Here is a 21,841-nt window from a genome sequence, read left to right on the forward strand (position 1 = left end):
TTTTTTACTTTTTTTTTGACCTTATGGTCAAACCTATCACTTGTAATATTGTTTACCTTCTCAGTACCCTCAGATTTTCCCATTATTAGATTTTCTAAGACACCTATGGACTTATTTGAAAACATCACAGAAAGATCTCCAACAGGAACATGTCCAGAAAGAAATGCAACTTAAAGAGCATAAACTCAATATTTTTATTTGTGATGGCAGTAATCTATATCCCTTTTTCAGAAGAGCAACTTTACCAGAACTGGTTTCCTCTTCCTTACTTCCCCTAAAATGGCTGCATTTTTGGCCCTCAACTGAAAATATTCTCATTTGGAAAACAATTCTGTTGTGCTCCTACACTTCTACCGTACTCTGAAGGCTGAGAAATGAAGGATAGTATGAGTTCCTGTCTAGGGCATATCCTGGGAGAAGTGACTACAATCTGAGGAACAAACTGTGTGGAAATGAGGTACCCAAACTGTATAAATCATAAGATACCACAAAAGCACTTTTAAATGGAAATAATTTGGACATTTTCTGAATTCCTGAGATTTTGAAGTGAGATGCTTCATTTGGCAGATGAAAATTTCCATGGAAATCAGCTGGATTTGTGAAAAAGTCCATTTAGCAAAACTCATTAATTTTCATTATGAGAGGATTTAAACAGAAAATAGATGACCATACTTCTAATTGCTTTGAAACGAGCTTGAAGGTGAAGCCCAGGCTCCAGCCAGGCCTGCCCCTATCTACCCCCACACTGGAATGCAATTCTCTTAGCCCCGAACTGACAATGCTTCATCCCCAGTACTTTAAACTCGTTTCATATAGTCACTTATTAGTCATAATTGATGCAATTTTATCTCTTCTAATTGAAATAAAATATTTATGAGGCATGTACTAACAAGACAGAATGAGGCAGTTACTGTGCTCAAGATACTTAGCATTTTCCTTTGCAGCAATTATTTCCACCCTCTATTTGGGTTATTTTATGAAAATGCTAAAGTTTGTGAGTAATGTCATTAACTTATGAATTCTTTATTCCAATGCACGTTGACTCCTAACATTGAAACTTAGTTTCTGTAAGCACTTACATTGCTCTCTAAACTTTCAAAACACAATTATTGGCTAATCCATAATAAATTTTTTCTGATCCTTAGCGGTAGCTGTGCTGGTTAAAACAATCATAAGAGTTATGCAAAGTGAGGAGAGAGTCAGTACCCACTGACTGTCAGAATGCCAGTGTTCCCTTTCCCATTGCCATCACTGGTTCATTACGCTCTGCTTTTGAATTTTTGTAACCACAGACTGCATAATTTTACATTTTTGCTGAATTCAATACAAGAATGATAAGAATGTGAACTCTCTCCTGGTAGTAAATACTGAGGTAGGCTTACAAATAGCTGGGAAGGATTACAAGCAACCCATCATAGTGAAGATACTTACCTTACATGGAGTTGTCTTCCTTTATAAAGGGGCTGAACTTCTAAGACACATCTAATGTGCATCTAATGCACATTTCACAGCATCTAGCAGAGATGCAGGGCATAAAATTACAGGAGAAAGTAATGCAGCCACATTACTCTAGGGACACAAGCTAGACTATCTGCATGTTACCCTCCAAGCCATGTAGGCAGATCACCCTTATTCAGACCTAGCTGTGATAATTTATATCAGAGGCAGATAATTTACACTATATTTACAGGTGGTGGAGATCTGCACACAAAATTTTGCACAAATACACCCACACACATGTGTAACACAATGGGGGTTTAAAAGAACAATATTGAAAATTATGGACAAAGACACACAAAACCCCTCTACAACCACCACTCAGGTACCCAGCTGTACAACAAACTTTCAGCACTCACTTCACAAATGAAATCACAGAAAAGTCAGAGCATCAGGTTCTTGCAGGTCTCTCCTCTGTCCCCACTTCACTGTCAGTCTCCATTGCCACATGCCTGTCTCTGCAAGTCAGGAGACAGCCAGCAAAATCCCCAGCATGGGCTACTTTGCAGACTCATTTTCACATATTTTTTTTGTCTGTGTTGGTGCCCAGATTGGCGCAAAAGCAAACTAAGGAAAAGTTCCTGGCAATCTGTCCCAGTCATCCCATCTGCACGCTCCCACACGTGCTGTCCAGGCGCAGCACAAGAGGGGTGGCAGACTCAGGGAAAAGCACATCACAGAGTCCTCACGCATAAGTGCTATAGACATATACACAGAAACTTATTACATGTCACTGTTAACACAGAACGACAAAGAAAGATTTTATCAAGGTTTAAAAAGTTCCGGTGGGGATGGACCCCGCTATTCAGAAGGCAAGCCCTGCCCTGATCTATACTGTGGGGTTCATGACCACATAAAGGCATCCTGAAATGCTGAGCAGCAAGATTTGCAAAAGCAGCTGATGAGTTTGACATGGGTTTTGGGGGCCCAATGTAGACAAACATAAGGATCCAGATTTACTTGGGGGGGGAATCAAACCAAAACACAGGAACAAAACACTCTACTCTGAGCCTCTTCAAGAAAAAGAAAAATTCTTGTCCAGGAGGCATATACAAGAAACTGAAGCTAAAGTAACCTGACCGACTCTTAACATGTTTGTTACACGTTTCTTTGTGTATTTAGGCATCAAACAGCCCTGAAACAACAATTAAACTCAACATTGACAAATGTTGTTCAGTTTGTAAAAATCTGAATTTTCTGCATAATTCTGGGCTATTCTGTGTAAACCATTTAAAAGCAAATAAACAACACCATCAGTCCTAAAAACAGTAATTATGACTTGGGTTAGTCTCACAGGTTTCTCTTGCAAACTGCAAAGGGAATTAGAAAGTCACTAGAAAGTACTTCAAGATATCTAATAAAAAACTCTCCAAAACGTGACTAATGCCAGACTTCTAAATCCATTTTAAGCTACAAAATATGATTAAACTGAATTTTAAGAGAAGTGATCATTCATATAACTCATCAGTGCAGCAGATCAGGATATTTATTTTGGAGCTTAACTTTGAGCACCTGACTTAGAAAATATTAACTATAATATCTTTGAAACCATCTTCAACCCTGGAATCAGGCGAAAAAATTACTCATGTTCAATAGATACTAGAGCTTCAAAAAAAAGACAGATTCTCCAGTTAAAATATATATAAATTTTTACTTTATAGATAAATGATGTTATATCTTTTAAGGCTTCTTCACACCAAACTATGGTTAATATTTAATTTTTTTAAAAAAATTCAATTTATTTCAGCTTTTACTTAAGTCACTAATATAGCCATTATACCGTAACCCATACAGGTGAGAGCAGCTAAAATCAAAGACATCTATCATGTAAAAGGCTTTCTTATTCAAAATTAATATTACGCAGAGAGGTTTTTTCTGACGCTGACATGACATATGACATTCTTTCAGCGATTCTGCAGTTAATTATTTTCAATGAGTCTGCAGTTAAGTACTGAGATTGACAATGAAGTCTAAATCTGGTTCTTATTTCTCTTGTCAGCTGCCAGGTTAACAGCCATGAAAAAGAAAGTAATGTAAGAAAGAATGACATAGATCAAGATCACAGAAAAAAGGGGAATTTATCATAGAAGTAACTCAGTAGTAAAGATTTTCAGAGGCATTGAAGTGACTTGCTGAAAAACAGTTTTATCTCAGGCACAGCTTAGCATGCGATCTGTTACTGTATAACTTCTTATCCTTCACACGCACTTACAATCCAAGAATGTGTGGCATATGGCAGCTGTGAAGAAATCTATTGCAGGCATCCCATGCAGCTCTTAAAATTTGGCCCTGTGGATTCCAAATTCCAGTTTCCAATGGCTGTGTGTCTGTATGTGGGTGTGTGTGACCGTGTGTAACAGTCTACTCAATAGCATTTCTGTTCTTCATAACAGTGACATGATCATCTATCCATTAAGTGCACCCCAAATCAGTATTTATACTTTCATTAAATATCCCTTACGTTGCCACTCTCAGCAAGCAGAGGTCGGAGTTAGGAAGGCACACAGAGCAGGGTAACTACTCACTGTTGTAAGTGAAACCCTTTAAAATGCTGTGCAGGCAAGTGCAGTGTGCAGGCACACCTGAGAGTAGATCTTCGCTTTACCTTTTTTGTCCCTCTCTATTTAAATAGCACATGCTTTATTTTTTGTTTCTTACACTCTGCCATCATTCTAACCCATAGGTAATAAATTCAAATAAACCAAATAATTTACCCAAAATTCAAGTTACAAGTAAATAATTATCTTTAAATCTCCTATCTTGCCTTGAAACTCCTAAACTTTGTTATTTTTCTACTGGAATTAAAACTTTAAATTGTTTGTGATATTTCCCTTTTTTTTTCTCCCTCCACCAAAACAATGATTGCACTAACTTCCCTCAAGAATTATTGCAGAGAGAAAGTTTTGACTAGTGACTAAACCAAAGGCATAGAGCTCAGAATTTATTTCTGGCTTCATTAGCAGTTCATCTGGTGAGCTGGGGAAAGCAACTTCATCTGTCTGCACAGCACTTTACCAGTAGCTACTTCTCAGGGACACGAGAAGAGGTTAATTCATCCAGCCTTAGCTTTGTCCATCCAGCTTAAGTTAGTCATCAAAGTTCCCCCTTTAGCTAGTGAGAAGAGACTTGTCTCATCCAAAAAGCCTGAACAAGCTCAGAGAGGCTTACAGAGACCTTGGGCAACCAGCTTAGTCAATGGCCCTGTTTAATTTTAAAAAACTCTACTTCTTAGGTTGTATTTGCCTAGCTGTGTAGTATAATTAAAAGAAAATCTGTATATGTGTCAAGAACTATAAGCCTTAAAAATAAGGATTTTGAAAGAACATTTGCATTGACCTTACTGTGAATTTTGTGCTGACAGCAGCCGCAGCACTGGGCCAAGAAAATTCCCCGTATGTCATCATCTTCTGTGATATTTAGCCATGCTACCGTAACAGCTGTCACTTCATGTCAGATAATCCCTAGGTCCTTTGGGAAACTTTCATCCTTGCATATAATGGATCTCGATTCTCTCATATAGTTCTGCTTTTGCCCTTCCTGATGCTTTGCAAGCAGAGAAAATGAGACTAGAAATTCTCTCTACAATTTCTCTTTCTAACTAAACACTGAAGCAAATGCACCTTGAACTTACAGGAGAGATTTGAAAGCTATACTTCTTTTTTTTTTTTTTTTTTTTTTCTTTTTAATAGATTCAGGAGCAGTTCTGAAGGGAACCCCAGGAGAACATACTTTTAATTTCAAACCAAAACATTTTGCTTGCTCAGCATTTTTACATAAATCACTGCAGAGAAAGCTTACATTTTTTAGTATTCGTATTCTCTGGTGACAGAAGCTGAACATATAGGGATTGTACTGAACATGTATTTTAGTATTAGTTTAAGCACATGAGTGTCAGTAATATTGACTACATTGTAAAATTTTATCCAGTTTATGGACTGTTTTGTATTTTCAGTCATGTCTCTACATGAAGTAATTCACCTGAATCCAAAGAAAACCAGATTTATAGTGAGCCTTTGAACTCCATTAAAAGATAACATGTTAAACTGTTTGGATAAAAAATATTTTTTTGTGAAGAGTCTTCAGTATCTTTAATAGTCCAATCACCCAGGATGAGTTTCACGTTACTATAATTGCTTCTAAACTTTAAGTTGTGTACGTTATTGTGAAGACTAGGAAAAGCAATAGCAATGAAACAGCAGACTTATACTAATTGTAAGTAAAGAAGGAAAAAAATCTGACACTAAAGGTAACTAAAAAGTAATGCAACAAAGAAACAAACTAAATCTTTTCAATAAGAAAGAAAAGAGAATATATTTTAAAGTAAATAGATGGAAATAAATATGACCTTCTGAAGTCATATGATGTATGAAATGATGTCACTGTGACAGAACTAAAATAGCAAAAGTGCTGGTAAAATTTATTGCTTAAAAAGAAAAAAAGAAAATAGACAAAAAATGTCTTTTGTATGGAATGCATTTTTTTTCCAGATTAAAAGCACAATTACAAACTGAAAAATGAAAGAATGTGAGAGAAGAAAGAAACACTGAAATGGGTTCAGAAATAATTTCAAGATTTTTGAGCAACTTAGTCTAGTGGAAGGTGTCCCTGCCCATGGTGGAGGGTGGGGGTGGAATTGAGTGATCTTTAAGGTCCCTTCCAACTCAAACTATTCTATGATTTTCCCTCAATCTGGTTCTAAAGTTAATTGTGTCCAGGCTCTCCCTGGGCTCCTCTCTGCTAAATCAGCAGCATACTCCCAACTGCAGTTTCCTGTTCCTTCCACTACTGTGAGACTCAAACACATGGTTGGGAATGTTCCTCTACTTCCAGAGATATAAACCTAGGGTATTAATTAAGAAGATGAAATATTCCAGTAGCAGTATCACTGCAGTTACAAAATTGTTATTGCTATTACTGCTGAGAAGCTACTGAAAGGCCAGTACACAAATCCATACACATCTTGTCCATTGCCAGAAAGTCTTGTTTTCTGAAAAAGCTGTCATGGAAGGGCAAAACCACAGCTGAAATGGACTTCAGTTTAGTGAACTCTAAAACAGGGAAGAAAAGTGGAAAGAATTTGTAGCCCATGCTTAAAAGCTAAATGAGCAGCTGCAAATACAACAGCTGTTGCAAAAAGAACATCACGCTTTATTTGTATTCCCCATGAGACTCACTAATTATAATCTTAACAAAACAGTAAAAAGAGGAAATTACTAAATTTTAATTAATAAATTGCCAAAGAAAAGCAATTAATAATCTCCAACATTAGGATTTAACAGATAAACTTTTTTTTTTTCTGTGTATATATAAATATAATTAAGTAGAAAAAGCTGTATACAAACAACAAAAATTAAACAGGACCTGCAAAATATAATTAAGTAGAAAAAGCTGTATACAAACAACAAAAATTAAACAGGACCTGCACTATAACTGAAGCTCAAAGGGAAAAAAACCCCACATAACGTCATGTTATTACATTGTGCTGGTTTTGTGTAGCAGGGGAGGCTACAGAGGCAGCTTCTGTAGGAAACTGCTGGAAGTTTCCCCTTTGTTCAGTGGACTCCGCCAGGCCTAGGGTGGACCCGCTGCTGGCCAGTGCCAAGCCAATCGGTAACGGAATGTTCAGTGATAACTCCCCCGTGATAAGGTATTTAAGAAGGGGAAAAATAATAATAATGAGTGAAGAAACAGAAGTGAGGGGCAGAAAGGGGGAGGCAAAGGACTGTAGCCCATGGGTGGGACCACACGCTGGAGCAGGGGAGGAATGTGAGGAGTCCTTCCCCTGAGGAGGAAGGAGCGGCATAAAGTGACAAGTGATGAACTGACCATAGCCCTGATTCCTTCTTCCCCCTGTGCTGCTCAGGGAGGGGGGAAGGAGGTAGAGATAGTTGGAATGAAGTTAAGCCTGGGAATACGGAGGGGTGGGGGGGAAGTTGTTTTTCTTCTCTCTTATTATCCTGCTTTGGTTTTATTAATAATAATTTGCAATAGTTTTCCCCAAGTCGAGTCTGTTTTGCCCATAACAGTAACTTCAATGATCTCTCCCCGTTCTTATCTCAAACCTCAAGCTCTTTGTTATATTATCATTCCCCCATTCCCTGGGAGGGTGGAGAGTGTGAGTGAAAAACTGTGTAGCTTGGCCCTGAACAGGGTTAAACTATGACATACATTCAAAATGAAAACAAGAAAAGATAAGGTTTAAAAGGAAATTTTGTTTTCCCTGCACAATTTCCTACAGTTGACATTGACAACTTTATGGAATAATACACTATTTAAGGAAATTTAAAGCCTGTTGATAGAAAAAAAAACTAATTATGACTGAATTACAAAATAAGTACTTAAACTGAAACATTCATGAAAATTGGAATTGAGAAAGCTCAGGAGTCTGTAAGGAAAAAGCAAATACTGTTTAGCAGACTGGAATGACTACGTTAAACACAAACAACTCTGCACAAAAACATTGAGAAAATATATCAAAGTCAACTTGTTTCATGCATAGTGAGTGCCGGCTATTTTAGACAAAGACAAAAAAAAAAAAAGTAGAATTCTGCTTTTTATAAAACATTAAACATTGGATGAGCTACATTGTGTAACTCTACTGGGAATATGATCTTTAAGTTTAACAGAGGAATTAAAATATAACCTTTTGTGTCTTAGGAGTATCCTACAAAGACTTGACTTTAAAAGAGCATTTGTAATCTTTGGTGCTTCTTCAGTTGTGGCATCTGAACAGCTTCAGAAATATCTGTCTGTGCTGTGGCAAGGCCCAGGTACGCAGGCAGAATTACTTAGCATGCAATTAACACAATTAGTTAACCTGTTGTAGAGTGAAAGCCACGGTGAGGACAGTTCAGGCAAACAGAAGGGAAATGCTGTGATAACAGAAAGTAATTTGAAAGTGGATCAGGAGATTTTTAAACTGTCCTTTTCATTTTAGACATGGCTTATGGTAAGTTTGGGTATACTTTTGCCTGAGGTAAAGACAGCACAAAGCTTGTGATGAAATTACAAAACTGAAAACTTTGTTCCAACAATGTAAAAATAAAAGCAATGTATTCTAAATAGTATGCAGCAACTAGAGACACAAAAGCTGTACCTAAGGTAAGGATCTGACATGGCCAGACAAGTGGGGTACTATCTTGGCAACGGCCCTTTGTCCTAAGGGTACCAAAGTCATAGATCAAAAGAAAAACAGCCAATGCCAATCATGACATCTAACTATGTGCATCAACCTCTGACATAACCTAGAGCACTTAAGGATTAGTTTAAGTCCCAGCATTTTAGTTTTGAGCACACAAATATCGTTTGATATGATATGGTACACTACATGAAGTTGTGTATTGCAGCTGCATAATACTGTTAAACATCTTCATTTATAAAAAAATCTCTGCTACTATCAAGGAAGCAATTTGTTGCTTAGGGAACTTTCGCACTTTTGTTGAAGCAAAACATGTTAAAATTATTAGAAGAGGGAAGACTAGTTTTGACAGCATCATCTGCAATCTGCCTAACCTCTCTTCAGTGCGCACTTCATGGACAAGCAAGGGAGGCATAGGCCTGACATTTAATCAGCTAGAGAAAATAGACTCTATTCTGTAACTTGGTAAAAAAACTGTGTCAGTAAATAAGGAAACAGTAGAGTTGGAGATGCCACTGTAAAAAAGAGGGGTTAAAAAAAAAAAAGAAAAAAAAACCCAAAAGCAGCCTTTGATATTACTAACTGAATGAGACTGCAGTACTTGGCTGCTACATAGGAGAACTCTGGTGCTTTATCAGCTATTATCAATAAATTAATATCTGAAATAAAACCTCTACAGTGCAATTGGCATCTTCTCTGATGCTGTTAAACTTAAAAAAGGCTCTAAGACAAGAAAAAAAAATATTTTCCATATGCTACCATAACAACTACCTTTCTCATTTGGATTATTCCTTCCTTCTAACTTGCTTTAACTGGAAGTTGCCATCAACAAAATTCACTCACTGAGCTTCAGCAAGACAATCAATGAAACATACCTCTAAACTTTTTAAAAATTAATCTTTACAGAAGCGACATTTTCCTGCTAAGGATAAGGAAAGGATTTTTCAACCCCTTCTGGTCAGTAGGACAGTATTCAGTGCAAGTATCACTATGCGCTTCTCCTGTTTGTTCTCTCCCTAAGCTGTTGGCCACTGTTCGAAATGGGATCCTGAACAAACAGGCCTTTGGTCAGATCCAGGTTGGCCATTCCAAGCTTATATTATATTCTTTAATACACATGCATGAGATATAACCTTAACATCTTGCATTCTTTGGCAACTGGATACAGTGGCTTCCAGATGAAAGCCAACTGCTGTAATGCAACTTTATCCAAGTAATTAAGCTACATTGATTTTCAACAGCTGGGAAAGGGGCCTTTAACGTGAGTATTTACATTTCAAAGAACAGAAGTGACCCGGACAAAGATTAATAAATACCATTATTTATTCTTCCCATATATTTTTATGTACTTTATTCCGACAGCATCTGGAAAGGTTAAACATCTCAATCGGGAATATACGTGACTGTTGTACCAAAACAGGAGACAAATGTTTGTATTTTGAGGCAGGAACAGGGAAGGAAATGGGCTAAAGAACTAAAAAGTATCCATGACTGTTCAGGGAGAGAATTGTAAAAGTGATCGCTGGATTTTTACTCTGATATTTTAAAAAGACCAGATCTCATGCATCAGTAGGTCAGAGGAATGTGTAAGACAAGGAGTATGCTTTCCTAAAAACTAAGGCTGCTTATGAAAGTTACATTTGTTACAACACACTGTGTGAGCCTCCCAGATTCAGGAACAAAAGAACTAAAAAGTGAATTTAGTACCACAGCTGCCATGAGATGCACTGTAGGTGCAGCTCTTCAGTAATTTCCTTAGCTAATGTCTCCAAAGAAAGACGCTGCCTGTTACAGTATCTCTCTGTCCAATGCTCTTTCTCCAAATAAAACTCAGCTACTCACCGCACAGCAGGCACAGAGTTCAGAGCAAGCAGCTAACTTCAAAAGGTGATAAAGCAGCAATTCTCTTGCTGAAACAACTTTTTGACCTCTCATTGTCAACTGGTCTAATCAAACTGTAATCAATGACTGCTTTCCCTATATGTAAGCTGTTAAGAAAACAAGTTAATTGGCTCGCTTGAAAGATTTAGAGCACATGAAACTTCGGAGTGGTTTAACGGTTTTACATGGGATTGTTGTGAGGGAAAAGCTGCAGAGACACTGCAATGCAGCACAACGCAGCTCACAGACCACTGACACTGAATATTTTAGGGCTGACACTGAATCTTAGGGCTAAGTTCTACCCTTTCATACTGCTGCAGGGAGAAGGAACCTGAACATTTGAGAAAAAATGTGCAGTAAAGCTTTTTAGCAGCTGCATTAGGAGTCCAGTATTCTGCCTACCCCCACTGCCAAGGTGTGTATTTCAGGGCAAATTGTGACTATTTCAACAAAAGTTCACCTTCCTTTAAAAATATTTTTCAGTTTTACTGACAAAACTTTTTTTTTCTTAACTCTTTCCATAGTGTGATGCAATTTACATCTGTTGCCCTGAAGATCAAAATACGTCCTGTATAGAAACCTGGAAGTGTAAAAAATGTTTCCCTATCTATTATGTAGTGTCATTTTAATTTCTAATTAATTATTTCATAAGGATACACTGTTCCACCCTAAGATTATTTTCTAGGCTCAGGCTTTTATTTTGCAGAAGATAAATGCCTACTCACTACCTCCATATTTGTACAATGTTTTAAAAGAGATCTGAGAATTGCTAAGCTGGGAGAAGAGATAAAATGCTTCCAAGAATATTAAAAATTGGAGAGCAAAGCTAAATATAAGTAATTGGTTCCTTGTCTAATTTTGTCCTAAGTTGGTTTTGGTCCTTAAATTCTCTTTAATTTCATTTCAACCATGAGCAGAAGATGTGAGCAGCACATTAATATAAAAAGCCATCTTTCTGAAGCCTGCAGGATGGCCAGTGTACTTTGAAAACGTGCGTAAACCTCCAGATGAACTACACCCACAATGATTGTTAGAGATTGTGATGCTTAACATTCCTTGAGCTCTATTTACACAACACATGTGTACATAAGATACAGTACACAGGTTATTTTTAGTTCTTAAAATAAAAGTAAAGAATGACTCAAAAATCCCAGAATTATGGCTACTGTTCCTAAAGCTATAAACATACACTCTCACTGTTGAGCCGTGATTTTTTTTCAATCTCTGTGATTTGTTTTCCTTTGCTCCTAATAATATTTCCATATTTTTTTCCCAGAATTTGCATTTCTATTTGGACTTTTATACCTCTTTTTTATCTTCTGTTTCTTAGAGAGACAAGGAAAATAAAGATGGTGAGTGTACGTGAGGAAAAGCAGGACTGAAAAGCAAAAGACTTGAGGAGTTGCTCTCCATTCTTCATACTATCCCTTGTATTTCCATTCAGCTTCTTCTCATGAAATCACTGTTCACTGTATCTGTGCTCTTTTACAGAATTTTCTCCTGTTTCCAAGACCACTTTCATCTGAGGGGAAGGCAGTGTGGTTCAGATAAGCACCATCACCAACCACAAGTCTGACAGCATTCAAAAAATGTTGTGATGCTATTCTATTTGATCTGAGGTATTCCAGACAGGATGAGAAAACAAAGTGCCATAATATCAAGAGGAAAAGCTATTCAAGTTGATGGCAAGCACTAGACTTTTTTTTTGCAGGAAATTTGCTGCCAAGTCTATACACATAAATGTGAGGGGAGTTCATATGAGGCTTAGATGAACTTTTAACTGTTTGAAACAAGGAAAGGAAAATTTAAACTTTGAAAGCTGTTTCTATAGTATTCACCTAATTTTCTTCCCACAGTAAAGTACATTTGTTTTTGGAGACATGATGTTATTGCCAAGATAAGTGATCTGTAAGCTTTTCTCTACTGTACAAAAAGGAAATTATTGGAACATAAGCTTTTTCTATGAACAATTTTAATTGCTAATCATCAGCTGGCTTGTAGTATTGACTGGTACTTATATCATCATCGCTTAATACCTGAAATATCAATAGCTAAAGGTTTCATTGACTGTTTTTATTTGCAACAACATCTAAAGGCTTAATAAGCTAGAAAAGATTAAAAAAAAAGGTATTGGTTAACATTTGCAGAGGTTATTCTTGGATCTTTCAAAAAAACCTGAAGCTGTAGTAACAACTTGGAGCTTCCAGTATGAAAATGGAAAAATCAAGCTACAAGCCTACTTTGCTTATGCACTTCACTAGTTTTAGAAGCATTTTAAAGTGAGGAGGCCCTGGAGAAAGCACAGCTGTAGAGTTTCAAGACTGTATCTTGTGACTATGTCCCAATATATGCATTAAGGTAAGATACAAGAGATCAGGTACAAATTACGTAGAAATGACAAATGAACTGTGCAGGTTCTTCAGAATAAAATAAATATTTATGCTGATATAGAGTTTGTTTATCTTTCTGTGTGACCTGTAAATCCTTAAATAAATCTCTGTGAATGTTATTCGAACAACTGTTTTAAACCTGTTTCATCTTTCTTTGGTGTTAGGGAAATCTTAAAGAAAGAAATACTTCATTTCACATCTGTGTTTATACAGTTTGCATTAACCAAAATCTCAGATTAAAATGAAATACCTAAGCCGTTAGACAACATATGCTGGACAACAATTGAATGCTCTCAGTACCTTAAAAAATTTCCTATGAAAAATCTAACTCTTAGGCCTTGTTCTTCAACAGCTCCACTCTCTTCAGTGTGTTTTGAACGATTTGGGTGAAATGGAAAACTGGCTGTGCTGCACTGACAAGTCACGCAGTAGGGACTAGTCTGCCCTCAACAGGGTTTTTGGTGAACACAGCAGTGCTATTGGAAAAACAGACTAACTATGCAACATAATACTTGATGGATTTTATCAGCATCATTTGAATTGCAAGTTCCCCAAAATGGAATTTGACATAGTACAGAGCTGGTGAAATATAGGGGAAAAGTGTGTCAACTAAAAATTCAAAAATAATAGTAAAAATCTGTCAAGTGATGTATTTTTCTGTGTATTAACAGTGGCATAGAACAACTCTGAAATGCCAGTGATTGCTACAAGTACGCAGACACCATGGTGATAATCACCAGACAGCAAACAAGACTGCCGGAACTAATGGGAACATGGTTTTATTCAGCATCCAGTGCGGATAGCTATCTGTAACGGAATTGCTTTTCAATACTTTTTCTTTGAAATAACTCTGTTATTACTTATGCATTTTTATATTAATATATTCCATTTATTTAACTAAAGATAGACACTTGCAATTTCATTTGCTTTCGTCTGCACATTTCTTAGTATAGCCTAATTTATTCTGCTTGGTGACTCAAATGCAGACAAACCAATAAATGGATGCATGATATCAGGTCTGAAGCACAATTATAAGTTTGACTAAAATACCGGCTGTCTTCTCTTTGTGTGCTATCATTAGGATCCAAAGAAACAAAAGAAGATATTGTGCTGGATAAACTCTGACAGTACTAATCCATCTCCCCAGTGTCTCTGAAAAAAATCTGTTATCAGAGCTGTACTGTTTCACCTGTGACCTACGAGTGTCCTAGGCTGGGCACAATCAGGCAGAATCAACAATTTGTGTTGACAGGTCATAGCAGGACTTGTAAACTGAGCTAGAACAGTTTACTGAAAACTGAAAAAACGGTGCCAGCAAGTCTTCACAGACCCCTGTCATTGCTGAATTCACCTGGAAAGATGGAAAACCATCTTTAATTCCGATCAGAAAGTAAGATTCCTTTCATTAATTCCTTGAGAGCCTCAGACAGTCGTTTGCTCATGGACAGTGAGGAGTTCTGACACTTAACTGGACTCATAAAATCAATCAACACCTACTTCTTACCACTGAAACTAGCTTAAACTCTAGAAAGCTAAATATTAGCCATCAAAAGCTGGATGAGATACACCTCACCCTAAACGTCTTGTATTTAGCTGAATTTCCTGTTGATGCTTTTATTTAGAAAGCTGTCATTTTCTCTAGTAAGTACTTGCTATCTGGGGTTAATTGCCCTGGAGGTACAAGGACGCCATCATCCAAAAGTAATAACGAGAAGCTCTATGCATTTGGCAGGAAGCACTTATCTTTCTCTAATTCTGACCTGACTGTCTGAAGCAACTTCAGATCTTCCTGGCATTTCTGTTCATTCTTAACTTATCTTTTGCACTGTCTCCAGAATGAGAATAGAAAAGAGCGTAGAATAAGCAATAATGAAAATAAATTTATGAACTGAGTATTGATTACTGTCTTATTATATATATGCACATTTAAAGTTAGTTCTTATAGTTGCATAAAATACTTCTAAAAGCAAAGTCAGTGATAAAAATACAGCCACTTCCTCAGGATAGAATTGTCACTTGAGTTTTCATTCCAGATGAATTCTGAAGATAGCTGGGAAAAGCACTATCTACAGCAGCCTCATCCTGTTAAATGGGTGGCTTTAAAGCACTTATCTTTTACCATATGTCTTTAAGTTTATTATTTTGCTTACCCTCCGGCTGGTATTGTGCTATGATTGTTACCGTCTGCCCTGCTCCTTTTAGCGCAGCTGCAGCCTGCTCGTGGGTAGCACCTCGAAGATCAATACCGTTCACCTGCGGAGGGAATGCAAACAACAGATCTGAGTAGTTTAACATTAGACAGAAAGACAGAGGTAGTTGGTTTTTTAATAAATATCTGATGGATGTAACAGTCAGGTTGCCCAGATGCAAAAGTGAAAGCACAAAATTTAAAAGGCTGAGAGGATGTTACCTGTGACTGGCCATGAGGATCTGCACTAATACTGCACACCATAGTTTATGTACGCTTATCTATGTGTATTCTCTGACCGCCGCTTTTTGGGGGGTTTCCTGCTCTACTGAATATACATTTTTGGCAATCTCTTCGTCAATCAATTTCATTTAATATATAGGGTTTGAAAGATAAATTTTCTCCGATGCTTGAAGGTCACTGCAGAATACTGCAGGCAAGGAAGCTGCTCCTTCAGCCAGACTCTGCAAGCCCTCACTTTTATTCAGTGATGCTGTTATGCCACTTGATGCTGCATTGCTATGGGCACAGGTGACAGTGCCCACATAATGCCATAAAGGAAACCTCAGCCCTGATTCAGTGCCTCTGTAGAAGACAATTTTGAAGCCAGATCACCTTTAATGGAGAGCTTGGCTTTTATGTATGTCTTTTTCCCTTTCAGTATGTGGAATCCTTGAGAGAGTCCTAGGAAAGAAGCAATAGGATCAACTTAGTAAAAGCTTAAAGGAACATTTCTGAATTCCTGAGCTCCAGAGTGTGGGAGACAGACATGAATGATGTCACCCAGTCAGTATTAAAAGGTCTAGGAAAAAAAATTAGTAATTTTGTTTAGGCTTAAGCTTTAAGACCATAGACTTCAGGAGAACACAATCCTGTCTTAAGCAATATAGGAAAATATTGTGGTGGTCTGTAAGAGTTGTGTTAACAGAACACGAAGCTTTAAAAATCATAATAAATCGTTATAATCTCTCTATAGATAAAGTAAGAGGATATACGAAAGAATAAAGAAACCACATGATTATTCTCCTTCTCCTCTGAAAAACAATGATTCTATCTATACGGAATCTAATAGCTAAGATCTGAATAATGCACAAAGAATATAAAGATAAGACAGGAACTCCACCAAAGTTAAGTGACACAAACATTTTTTATTTTTCCACAGAACAAGAAGCCACTGAACTGGCAATTGACTACTTTCTGCTCTTTGCAGGCTCGTTCAGGAAGAAATTATTGCCTAATGTGCAAACACAGCACATTATAATAAGGGAACTTCTGGAAATTAAGTTCACTTTTCCGCTAGGATATAGGCAGGGATGGACACTTGGGGAGGACTTACAGTGGCTGAAATCAAAAAAGCAAGGAAAAGAAACGTTAGAGAGAAAATAACACATCTATTCTCTCTTCTGCATTTTTTGTCAAGATGATAAATAAGCTAGACAAACAGATTAAACAATGTTAAACAGGTAAATGACCTGAATACACTAGGCTGCCAAAATCATGATCTTCCACTTGAAGATGCACAGCTGCAGAATAAAATCAAACAATCATTGCCAAATAGGTAGGCAGAAGTCTGTTTGCACGCTATTTTGCTCACCGATAACTCACAGAATCTCACTGCTGAATAATAGGCATTAAATTTAGAAAAGACATATAACCTAGTCTGACTTTCTAAAGAACAAGAAAAGCAGATGCTAACTTGATTTCTGGGTGTTATTTTCCAATATTTAAAAGCAAACATAATCAAGTCCCAAACCTTCTAATTCAAAAACTGAAAAGGTAAAACAAATAATACTGTCTTCCCTCTTCCTCCAAAACAATGTCTTAATTATAACAATTCTTTGTGGTGACGTTTTTCCCTGACGTGACTTCATTGCAAATTGATAAATCTGATTTAAATTACTGCGTCAATCCATTTAATATAGTTTAGATTAAGAAAAGAAACAAAAAAGAACCCACAAAAAAAAGTTGCGGTTGTGTGCAGGAAAGTTTAATACATATAAAAGGTGTTTTGGATTTGTTTTTTTTTTTTTCTATTAAATGGGCTGGTTTCCTTTAAGAAGTATTATACAATAAGCAAAGTAGCACTGCTGTTCTGAGCTTGACTGCACAATCCTGATGTCCTGGCCCAGAATGAACTTGACTGCACAATTTCTGATGCCTAACTCCAAAATGAATTTGACATAATGGAAATAAGAAGAGCCTCCAGCTTATACAGATGTCTATCTCTTCTGCATGCTGTGGCAAAAAGCAGTTAGAAAGCTTACAAATAAAGAGAAGTGCCACAATGGAAGATTATAATTTAGAACTACAGAAAAAAAATTAACTGAGATGGAGAAAAAGATGCAACTATAGTTCACAGTAATTACAGTAGCTGACTTTGCATTCAATGACTCAAACTAAAGCATGATCTACTTCATTAAATACTAAATTATAATCTAAATGAAAGATATGTTTCATATTTTGGGTAGATCAATCAAACTATTCTAGAATTGGAGGAGTTATACTCCCTTTAAAATATCCAAATAGCCAGTATTAGCACAAATTGGTTCAATTCTGAACAGTGTCACTTAAAAACTTACTACACTCTTGTTGTCTTCTGTTAGAATGCTTGAGCATGATTCACTTGTAGGTAATTCAAATAGAGGCTAGCAGAATAATCTATTTTATTTACCCATTTATTTATTTAAGCCTCCTTATTTCGTGTTTGTACAGCAAGTTAATGAACACTTGGAATGTCTTGCTGAATTGGAACGGAAAGGAAAAACACATCCCTTCTCTAGGGAGGAAACATAAAGGATTTCTTTCCATTTCTTCTTTGAAATGTCACTGATATAATACAGTGCCTTTGTACAGTAAATTAAATGGTGGAAAAAAGACATCTTTTTACCTACCATAGAACAAACAACACAGCAGATTTTTCAAATTGTTTCTGAATTCTTTTATTTGTTGCATTCATAAAATAAGAGCTTTTGGTGTTTGAAAAAGCAAACAGAAGTCTGAATAAAGGCAACACTTTACAGCCAGAATTGCCATTGTTTGCATTAAGAGAAGATACAAAGAACTCTATTTATCTACCTTAACTTTACATGTCAACTTGAGTATTCTGAAGCATATTAACAGGAGATGAGAGGAACACTGAACCATGTTCTCCAGCAGTTCTGCTTAGTCACTAGAAATGGAATGCATAGCATCAACCCTTAGGTGATGGAAGCACAAACTTCCAGCAAGACAGGGAACATTGGAAAAACACATATTAGGGATGATCTGCCCTGAACATATCTGGGGAAGACTTTCTTCACAAGCAGGTGGCACAATCATTCTATACAACGGCCCATGCAACTGACAACTGATACAGTCCAGCAAAAAGTACAATAATTCTAAGAAACTCATGCATGTGGACAAAGCACAGCCCTTGAGCAGCGATCTTTTCCTCTTAACGAGGCCATCTTTTTTGCAAAGCGAAGCCCGCACATCCCGCTGGAGGCTGCGGCTCTGCGGGGCTCTGCGGGAGGGAGCGGGCGGGGAGCCGAGCGCGCTCAGCACCGCGGACAGCTCCGGGAAGGGGAGCGGGCGGGGAGCCGAGCCGCTCAGCACCGCGGACAGCTCCAGGAGCCCCGGTACCGCGGGGAAGGGCGCCACGTCAGAGCTTTGGCCTTGGTAGCAAAGAAAAAAATTCAGAAATAGAAAGAAAATAGAAATGCACAGGGGGAAAAGTGTCTTCACTCTCCAACTTAGCTTCTGTTAAATTTTCAGGCTCACTTTATTGCTTTTCTCTCACTTTTCTCACTTCTGGTCTTTTCTGTGCCTGCACTTTCTTCTGATTGGTTACAGCTGCTTAGTTCAGCACATACAGGCACAGTGGTTGTCTCATCCTGAACTTCACTGAAATCATAATATTGGGTCATGTCTGCTGTTCTCCATGCTCAGCATCCTCCTCCTCTCTTTTTATGGGCCAGCAATTTCAATGACCTTTTGAATTTTCCTTGCATTGCTACCTTAGAGTTATGACTTTTGCCTCCAGTAAGCTGGTCTTTACGCTCAGATGAGCTGGACATTCCAGAGGCAAATTCTTCTCTCTCTGGAAAACAAGAACCGCTGTGGGGGTCTGAGCTATATAATTTAGTAGGTCTTTTTCTACCAGGAAGTTTAAGGAGGCAACTAAACCAGTTTCTAGAGATGTCAAAGCATAACATCTTTGAAGCAGGAAGAAAATTAATATTACATCATTGAAGAGGTGTCTCGCACACATTACTTTTTACAGTGCAAGCAAACAAGCTTTATGATTCACCAGACCACATGAATAATTCCAAATGGTACCTGTCAAGCTGCTAACCATAGTAAAAGACTGATTTTTTAATGCAAACTGTACACACATTCTTCTGATAGAAAATCTGCTTCCCATGTGATTGTAGCTTTTGTGAATGATACCAGATTGGCAAACTTTGAGACTGAAATAATTTCATTGAAGAGTTCACTGCAGTGAAAGCTTAAGAGCCCTTTCCCCTCAGTTCCATCATAATTCCTCAAAACCTGTTTAAACTGGGTTTGAAGTAAATGATAGCTTTTGAAAAGGACACATAGGCTCACTGAAGCCTGAACGGACATGAAACTTATTTCATTCAGGTCACTAAATAGCTACCAGCTGGTTAAATACCAACCTAGGCTGGATGTGATCCAGCAACTAGGAGGTGATAAATAGCATTTTGTCTCATTGCTGAACAGTAAAGTCTAGACAGAGGGACACATGTAGTCTTTTCATGTTAAGACAACTGGTATTACCAATGAAAAATACCATATATGAGTACTATGTTAGCTAATAACACAGGCCAATATTTATTAATTAATTTTTAAATAAATATATATATTATTTTTAATTGATTTTATACATGAGAGACTTATCCACCAAACACAATACTCAGTAAGAATATTAATTTATGTTAAAATGGAGAGCTCATAATCAGCTCGTAAATTCAAACCTAGTTGCTACTTTTTTACCTTCCATCCTCCTGCATGGTCATTCAAACACTCTTATATTTCTGTCACCACCTAATCTCATGGATCTCACTACAGTATCATCTTTTCAACCCAAGTGTGCCTTCAGACATTCACTCTCCTTTGCAGTTCCTGCTATCTGCCTACTCCAAATTGATAAAATATCAAACTGTCCCTCCTCCCTCCTACAGCTTTTACTTTACACATAACTGTCACTTCCATTCACTTTCCTGCCTTTCTGAATTAATCTTTTATCCCTAGTTCTGTTTTCAGTATTTGGATTTCCCTGTCTCCTGGTCTCATCCTGGGTCATTTAGGCATTCCCCTGTTAGTAGCAGTTATTCCATATACCTGGGGTTCCACACAGTTCTAAAAGGTATTTTTCCTTCTGGAATATGGATATAGCTAAAATACCATTGACCAGTTTTGCTCATAATGCTGCAGGGTTCTTTTTTTCACATTTGAATTTCAAAGGATGATACAAGTTGAAATAATTATTGCAATTCTCCTGTTTCTGAAATGAAGTAAGTTTTTCCATTTTAACAAGTGCCTTATAACTCAAAGATGGTAAGAACTTAATTCCAGCTGAAGCCAATAAGCAATAGGTACTCAGTAACTTAAATAAAAAAGTAAAAAAATTGTAGAGGCTGCTTAGAGACAGAAGGGCACTGGTGACTTGTCTGACCCCAAGCACTGAGTTAGCAGTGAATTCAAAAACTGAAATCCTTGCCTTGATCTCTACTTGATAGGTTTTTCCATATTTCCATGTCTCCTGAATATGGCAATGTGGCCTTTGAGAGGTGAGATGGCCATTGGCTTGTGTCATGGCAAATCTATACTGAATTCGATCCAGTGACCATGAGGCAATGTATCAGTAGTTGAATGGTAGCTAACTGGAATTTTCAGCTCTAAATGAAGTAAGAGTTCAGTGCTCATATTTTTACATTAAAACTCCCTGAATCACAAAATTCATAGTTTATTTATGGCTTTAGAGATTGCGGTTATCTGACACAGACATTTTTAATAGATGATGCTCCATAGTCTCAAATAAAGCAAGTTTTTAAAAACCAAAAGAAAGGAAATAGCCCTTGTATTCTGTGAATGTTTTTTTCTTTCATCCTAGTGGCTTGCTTGTTTGGATAAACAGCACATCTATCTCGTTTTTTTTTTTTTTCAAAAGGATCTCCAAAATCTCCTCCAACAAATTATTCCTCAAATACCCTATTTAATGGATGGTCAATTTATATTATTTTGCAGTTCATTTCATATGATAATTTTTTTAATCACTCAGGAACTCAGAGCTTACTGGACAGTAGAGCGGAATGATGCCTGCAGTCTAGTCTGTTTAAGTACAAGACAAAAGTCCAGCCTGGGGCAAATCTCTGGATTAATAAAGCTCAGGGATTTAGCCATTTTGTCCGGCGGTAACAGTTTGGCTTTCAAATTTGTGGTTTTAGTTTTCCTTCATTGTGAGGCTGACAGTAAGACTACACTGAGGGGTGTAAAGCTCACTTCAAATCTTCAGTGTATATCAGATGTGACATAATTCTGTTTGACAGTCTTAAAACAAAATTTGCTAAGTCAGAATGTTTGAACTGAATGTGAACTCCTCCTTAAACTATTAGGAGCTGAAGAGCAACCAATCTGGCATCAGATCATTTCTACTCATTGAGGCAATTGTAAAACGAATGTTTTAGAGGCAACTGATGATTTCATCACAGTAAAAATACACAGCCTCTAGTCTAGGCCAATTTA

At 37.2% G+C, this 21,841-nt stretch overlaps 1 protein-coding gene across 8 annotated transcripts in view; it reads right to left on the reverse strand.

Moving 5' to 3' along the window:
• The window catches only part of DLG2 (discs large MAGUK scaffold protein 2), a 1,053,001-nt gene that overhangs the window by 207,291 nt on the left and 823,869 nt on the right, over positions 1-21,841 (reverse strand). For all 8 annotated transcript variants that reach the window (XM_086739684.1, XM_086739682.1, XM_086739677.1 and 5 more), the window contains one exon: positions 15,057-15,159. In XM_086739684.1, coding sequence (XP_086595810.1) covers positions 15,057-15,159 — 103 coding nt within the window. The remainder of the gene's footprint in view (positions 1-15,056; positions 15,160-21,841) is intronic.

Source organism: Chlamydotis macqueenii, chromosome 1, assembly GCF_036417535.1.
Source record: "Chlamydotis macqueenii isolate bChlMac1 chromosome 1, bChlMac1.mat, whole genome shotgun sequence".
Taxonomy (NCBI): Eukaryota; Metazoa; Chordata; class Aves; order Otidiformes; family Otididae; genus Chlamydotis; species Chlamydotis macqueenii.